The sequence below is a fragment of the Erythranthe guttata genome, chromosome 9 (genome assembly GCF_056151865.1).
Source record: "Erythranthe guttata isolate IM_541 chromosome 9, IM_541, whole genome shotgun sequence".
NCBI classification, from domain to species: Eukaryota; Viridiplantae; Streptophyta; class Magnoliopsida; order Lamiales; family Phrymaceae; genus Erythranthe; species Erythranthe guttata.
This window is the reverse complement of record NC_142541.1, coordinates 2,471,734-2,479,403: the sequence shown is the minus strand read 5'-3', so window position 1 is coordinate 2,479,403 and position 7,670 is coordinate 2,471,734. Positions and strand designations below refer to the sequence as shown.

General features: G+C 34.3%; 1 protein-coding gene across 1 annotated transcript; it reads left to right on the top strand.

The window, feature by feature from the left end:
* The first annotated feature begins 2,601 nt into the window (after window positions 1–2,601).
* LOC105959803 (protein NRT1/ PTR FAMILY 2.11) lies at window positions 2,602–7,540 on the top strand. Its single transcript, XM_012983958.2, has 4 exons — window positions 2,602–2,858; window positions 2,979–3,196; window positions 3,682–4,244; window positions 6,541–7,540. The coding sequence occupies exons 1-4, from the start codon at window positions 2,711–2,713 to the stop codon at window positions 7,448–7,450; spliced, it is 1,839 nt and encodes a 612-aa protein (XP_012839412.2). The 5' UTR covers window positions 2,602–2,710; the 3' UTR covers window positions 7,451–7,540.
* Window positions 7,541–7,670: the final 130 nt, after the last annotated feature.

Sequence of the window (7,670 nt, the reverse complement as noted above, 5' to 3'; positions counted from 1 at the left end):
TTCTTCCAAATATTTCTACATAATATTTCCACCAATTATAATAAAAGATTTATCAATCGCATAGTTAGTGATAAAAGTTTATTTGATTTTATTTTGTAAGAAAAATATATATATTTTTTAATTATTCACACTTTGGGCGCTCGAAATTAGGTTGTCGGTTGAAGATAATAACAATTTAATTTATTATTTTGTAACCCGGAAAAAAAACAATAAAAAATGAATTATTCTTATTATTCAATTAAGGTGCATTGTAAATCATTTATTGCGTTTTGAGGGTGTAAAGTGTTATTATTGTTTTTCAAGGGTGCAAAGTGCCAAAAAACTCCATTTCAAGGGTGCAAAGTGGAATTAAGCCATTGTTTGGTGGATCCAATTCATTTGAGGGAAAAAATACCCCGCATCAAGAATCACGAAAATATCATATTTACTTACAAAAATATAGTGGTTATTTATTGTATCTTTTCTTATATACTTTTGATCATATACATTTTTATTTTATTTTTTACACACAAAAAAATCACAGCCATAATTAGGGTGGAGCCAGGTTAATATAATTAGGTTCACAAAATATTGCAAAAAATAGGGTTGTATTGCTATATTTAATTACAATAATATAAATTATAATCTTATCATATTTCAAGCATGCATTTACTTTTTTAAAATATTTAGTAGATTTTATCATATACTAAAATTTATTACTCAATGATATTAATTATATCTAGACAGTGATGAATGAAAGATACTCACGACCAACTACTACATTGAAAAAGTCTACATTAGGTTTATTTCATTATTAATTTATTTGTCTTAAATTAAAGTACAAGTTGTTATGAGTTAAGATGATACGTATTAATTTTAAAAAAAAATATAGGAAAATAGTCTCCTTTCTTTTATTACATGCTAATTAATCATATCGTCGTTGAATGTAAGACAACTTGATACATTGTACATGCAAGATTAAATGTAATTGTTTAGAATATTGTCCAAATTATTGATAAAAAATATATATATATAAATTTTTTTGTATGAATAATTTGACTCGCACAACTAACCATTGATTGCCAATTATATATTAGCTGGTAGCAGAGATGCATTACAATATAATATTGTTGAACAAAATATTTGTTCAAAGTTTTTTAATTAAGGTAATTAGAGTAAGATAACAGGAGTCACGTGCGATTGCGACACGTCTTATTAAAAATAAAATTATACACGTGAGTTATTTCTCTTGGTGGTGGTTGATGGATTTTGTTTGTGTCTAATCTTGCAATTTAAAAAAAAAAAAATGGATTTTCAATATTCACTTGTCATTTTTGATCTTGCAACAACAAAACAAGAGAAATATAATTAATTGACATATTTATCATTTCGAGCTTTTAATCCTAGTAAAATAGTAGTATTTGTTTTTTTTTTTTTTGTGGTCTTCATTTAGCTGGTTTTCCATTTGATGGAGCAAATAATTCGGGTAGTCACAACTAGGGGTGGTAAACGAGTCGAGCCGATTCGAAAAAAGCTTGAATTCGAATTCGAGTTTTTCGAGCTCGAGCTTTTTGACGAGTCGAGTTTGAGTTTGAGATAGTTTTTAATTGTTCGTGAGCTCACGAGCCGACTTGCGAGTCTTATTTATTATTTATAATATTTTTCTTATTTTTTATATATTATTTTTTATTGAAGTAATGTATAATAATATAAAATATTATAGAAATAAATAAAAATAAAATATAACTACTATAAAATATATAATTACAATTTATTGTTTATTTTGTAATTTTTTATAATAATTTTTAATAATAATTAAAAAAAATATTTAAAAAAACAACAAAATGAGCTTGAGCTCGAGCTCGAGCCAAAAGAGAAGGAACTCGACGAGCTCGAGCTCGAGCCTGCCAAAAGAGGCGAACTCGGCTCGTTCACAGCCCTAGCCACAACCCTTATAAAATCATATTGAATCTATAATGATAATAATAATACACCAAATTGTATCGGAGAATTAATTAAAAAAATCTACAAATTGTGATTGGAGAATTTTTTATTTTTTATTTTGATAAAAAAATTATTTGTATACACTAGTTGACTGCTACGTACTTAGATATTTTTTTCAGAAATACAAACTTTAATATATATTAAATTTTAATATATATTTTTCAAAACAAAACTACAAATAATAATACACTCCAAAAAAGGGGGCAAATATATATAGTTAGTTTCTTCGTCAATGACTTATACAGTTGACTCTCTTCAGTCTCAATCATTTGTAGGTACGGGCTCAAACTGTAACGAAATTTCCGATTTCTGACAATTTCAACTCAATTTTATTTGATTTTGCAACAATATTTTTGTTTTCCGATTTCGAATTTTGTTTTGCATTGGAAATGGAATAAACATGCGATTCAAAGGACATTGACGGTCAAACAATAAATAAAATATTACAACTAGATATAAAAAGACCATTATGCCCTCGAGGGAGACCAAGCCAACTCTTATCTGGAAGAAGTAATAATACAAAAATCGACTATAGTTGACTTTCTTCAATTATTTCCATGTTACATCTCATGCCCCAGCTAGCTCCATCCATGTTTGTATATATATATATATATACACTATATATAAATACATACACACACACACATTCATATATAGATACTCCATTAATGAAATAAGATCTAAAGTGTGTTTTTGTGTGTATGCGAAGTGTGTGAGAGAGAAAAAAATGGAGAAGAAAGTGCAAGAAAAAACCATCAACGAAATTGAGTCGCCGGTGAAAACACCACCGCGGCCGCCGCCAGCACCAAATGACGACGGGGGCGATGAACCTGAGATCAACTACAGGGGCATCAAATCCATGCCTTTCATCATCGGTGAGCCCTATATATATATACACCAAAAAAAAACACACACAAACACACACACATAGAATCATTGTCTTTTAGAAATTTTGTCTGAAAATATTATATTTATTTTTCGTGAAATTAATTAAGGTAATGAAACGTTCGAGAAGCTGGGAGCAATCGGGACGCTATCGAACCTGCAAGTATATCTAACCACCGTATTCAACATGAGCCGCATTTCAGCCACCATGCTTCTCAACGTCTTCAACGGCACCACCAACATCGCCACCTTGGTCGGAGCTTATCTCTCCGACACCTACTTCGGCCGTTACAAAACCCTCGGCTTCGCTTCCGTCGCCTCCCTCTTCGTACGTACATTTAAACATCTATAAATTAATACTGTCGGTACCAGTCAAAATTCTATTAATTTAACTAATTAAATACTTTTTAGCACGTTGCCTTCGAGTTGGGATCGAAAAAATATATTATTTAAACAAGGTTATTAATTTATCGAGATTTTATTATATATAACACAGTTGGTAGGTGTGTGTATATATATATATATATATGGCAAATTACTGTCACCCCTGAGTTATAGTCAAATTACGAAAAACCCCCTCCAGAGGTAAATTTGGAGATGTAAATCGATAAAACTGAACCGAAATTTTGGTACGCCAAACATTTCATACCGTCTACCGAACTAAATATACAATCTGTTTCAGTAAATAACTGAATTATATAAATTTTATGTAAAAATATTTAAAATGAGGGGTTGGTTGTAATTACCCAAACAAGAGGGGTTTTTCGTAATTTGACTCCTTGATTAGATTTAATTTTTTGAAAAAAAAAACAGGGATTGTTAGTAGTGAACCTAACAGCAGTATTCAAGAACCTACATCCGGCGAAATGTCTGCCGGAAAACAACGGCCACTGTGTGGGCCCGGACGCGGGCCAAACGGCGTTCCTACTACTCGGGTTCGGGCTTTTGATAATCGGCGCCGGTGGGATCCGGCCATGCAACCTAGCATTCGGGGCGGATCAGTTCAACCCGAATACCGAGTCGGGTAAACGGGGCATAGACAGCTTCTTCAACTGGTACTACTTCACCGTCACGTTCGCGGAGATAGTTTCGGTGACGGTGGTGGTTTACGTGCAGTCGAACGTGAGCTGGTCGATAGGGCTCGGGATTCCGACCATTTTCATGTTCTTTTCTTGTCTGTTGTTCTTTGTCGGGTCGAGAATGTACGTCAAGGTGAAGCCGGAGGGGAGTCCGATGAGTAGCCTCTGTCAGGTGGTGGTGGTGGCGGTGAAGAAGCGGCGGCTGGTGCTCGACGGCGATCACCATGGTGTGGAGCTTTTCAACTACGCGCCGCCCAAGTCTATCAATTCTAGGCTGCCTTATACTGATCAATTCAGGTAATCATACAATTCACCATTTTAGATATTTACTTCTAATTTTCATTTTGGGAAAAATATAGTTTTAGTCCCTCAGGTTTGCACTAATTCTATATTTGGTCCCTCATGTTTATAAAAAACACATTTGGTCCCTTATGTTTAAAAAATTCAACACTTTTAGTCATTTCCGTCACTTTTCCGTTAAAACTAACAGAATCAAGAGTGTTCCATGACTTGCTTAACTAACGAGCTAGCGGTAAATTGACGGAAATGATCAAATATGTTAAATTATTGAAACATGGGGGACCAAATGTGTTTTTTGTGAACATAAGGGACCAAATGTGAAATTGATGCCAACTTGAGGGATGTAAACTGTAATTTGCCCCCTTTTTTGTCTTTATAATTATCATTAGATTTAGTTGGGGAGTTAGATTAAATAACTACTCAGTAAGCACAACACATGCATGGTGTGTGTGTTTATGTGTAGATATACGGTTCAAATTTAGCCAGTGTAAATAACCAGGTGTAGCATCTAATTTCCCGGTTTTAGTCTATGCTGCATTGGGTGGTGAAATTTGATTGGTATTTATATATTATGCTTGCATGTGTAGATCATAAATGTGATTGGAGAAAGAAATATTAGGGAGTTATATGGTGCATTGTTAATTGTGGATGAGATTAAATAATTATTCACTAAAACACATATACACATGATTGTGTGTGTTTATATGTAGATCTACTATTAACCAAACACCCAAATTAAATAAATAACTCCTGGTGTAGCATAAAATTTCCCAAGAAATGTTGGGAGATGGAAACTCGTTTAGAGACTTATCAAAATTTTAGATTTTAATTTACAAAAATAATTCAAATTGTGGGGAGTTCGATAGAATCGAGTCGTTTAGAGTCTTTAAAGAATTGGAAAATCGATCACTCAGTTGGATTCTCAACCATGTCAATAATTAGGTTGAATTTTCGTTTACAAAAAATACACTCATAAATAATGCGATTTAGAAACTTCATTGAGAGTGCTCTTGAGCCGACCAGTATTTAGATTAAATATGAAATTAGAAAGTAATTTTTGTCATACTTATTTTCTTTAAATTAAAAATGAGAAAACTAGCTAGCTAGTTGCCATTATTGCAATTAGATCCCTTAGAGGAAGGCAACGTTTGACAACCAATGAAATAATATTGCTCCTTTTTTTACTTTTGTCTTTATAATTAGTTCAACTTACCTTGAGCTAAATAAAGTAATAAGACACTTGATCTTAGTTAAGTTGACTTGGAGGATGATGTCATGGTCGTTAATACTATTATTTCTCTGTCCCAATTTTTAAATGATTTAATTTGATTGATTGAAAAATAAAATAAATAAAACATATATGTATAAATATATTACAGTAAATTGCTTGTGGACCATTAAAATATCTAGAATAGGGAAACCCATTCCATTGATGAGATAGCGAAACATGCATGGCCGTCCATCCATACACTGGGTCAATCTCTTATCCTGCACTGCATGCGCATCATTTATTTTAGGGTAAATTACAATCACCCCTTAGCTCGAGCTCGACAAAATTGACACGAGTTTGAGCTCGAGTAAAAAAAATAGGAACTCGACGAGCTCGAGCTCGACAAAATAGACTCGAGCTCGTCGAGCCAGCCAAAAGAGGCGAGCTCGGCTCGTTCACACCCCTACTCAGGGGTGACCTAATTTAGCCATATTAATTATCATATATTTATAATAATGTCCTTTTCCTAATAATTTAGTTAATAAATTAGAAAAATATATTTATTTATACGAAACATGCATGGCCAACTCCCAAGTTTTACACCAATCAAGAGGAACCACATCCCACTCCCCAATAAAATTATAAAAATTAAATTTATTTATACACAAGTGGACACATAGTAAACGTTTGGTAAATTTGACTGACGTTGATATATATTATTAATTAATTAAATAAATATAAGTTTTTTTATTTATTTATTTATTTAATCCCATGCCATATGCCACCATAATTTGACCAGCAACACAATTAAATAATTTGTTTGATGATAATAATCACATGTCTATAATTTTGATTCTTACTATCACAGCTAATTTTTCCTACTAAACACAAGTATTAATTAGAACTTGAGTTTAATTCAAAATTATAAATTAGAATCACAGTTTTGCATTAATTGCAATTTTTAGTCCAATTTTGCCATTTATTATACTCTTAACTGATAAACAATTAATGACAATGGTATTTTAGTAATTTTATATTTATACTATAATTGGCGCATATTTAATGATTTTCACCCCTCATCAGATTCTTGGACAAAGCTGCAATAAGAACTTCGGAAGACCGCGTCAACCCAGACGGGTCGCCCGCGAACCCATGGAGCCTCTGCAGCATGCAACACGTGGAAGAGACGAAATGCGTCCTCCGCGTAATCCCCGTCGCACTCACCGCAATCCTCTACCACATCGGCGCACAACAACAATACGTGGTCTTCCAAGCCCTCCAATCCGACCGCTACCTACCCAACACCAACTTCCAAATACCGGCCGCCTCCTACGTCATCTTCGCCATGCTAAGTCTCTCCCTGTGGGTCCCATTCTACGACCGCCTCGTCATCCCCTTCATGCGGAGAATCAAGAACAAGAAAAGAACCCGAGCTGGAGAAAAACGCGAGTCCTCCGGAGGAGGGTTCACCGCCCTCTCTAGAATCGGGATAGGAATATTCATAACGGTTATAGAGTCAATCATAGGTGTGTTTGTGGAGCAGAGGAGAAGATCCTCTGCTCTCAGAGCGGGCGGGCCCACATCGCCCATGTCGGCGATGTGGCTGGTCCCGCAGCTGGCCCTTGGCGGGCTGGCTGAGGCGTTCAACGCGATCGGCCAGATCGAGTTTTACTACAAGGAGTTTCCGGAGAATATGAGGAGTATCGCGGGCTCGTTCTTCTTCTGCGGGAATGCGGTTTCGAGCTATGTTTATAGTTTCTTGATATCGATTGTGCATAAGATGACGGAGAAATCGGGGACTGGGAATTGGTTGCCGGAGGATTTGAATAAGGGGAGGTTGGATAACTTTTATTACCTCGTCGCGGCGTTGTGCGCGTTTAATTTCGGGTTTTTTCTTTTGTGTGCTAGCTGGTATAGGTACAAGGGGAGTGGTGAAAGTGGTAGTGTAGAGATGGAGATGGAGGTGAAGAAACTTGACCAGCATTCTGCTTGATTGTATAATTCATGATTTACAGACAACCTCGTACAAGAATTCTTTGTTCAGGTGAATCTTGAATTAAATGAAAATTGGCACTTATGTAATAGTTTTATCTATATTTACTTTATTGTATAACATTTTAAAGATATTATGCAAAAAAAAAAAAAAATAGATATATCTAGGCAAAAAAATAACAATGAAATTATGGAATAAAGAGAAAAATAAATTATGTAAA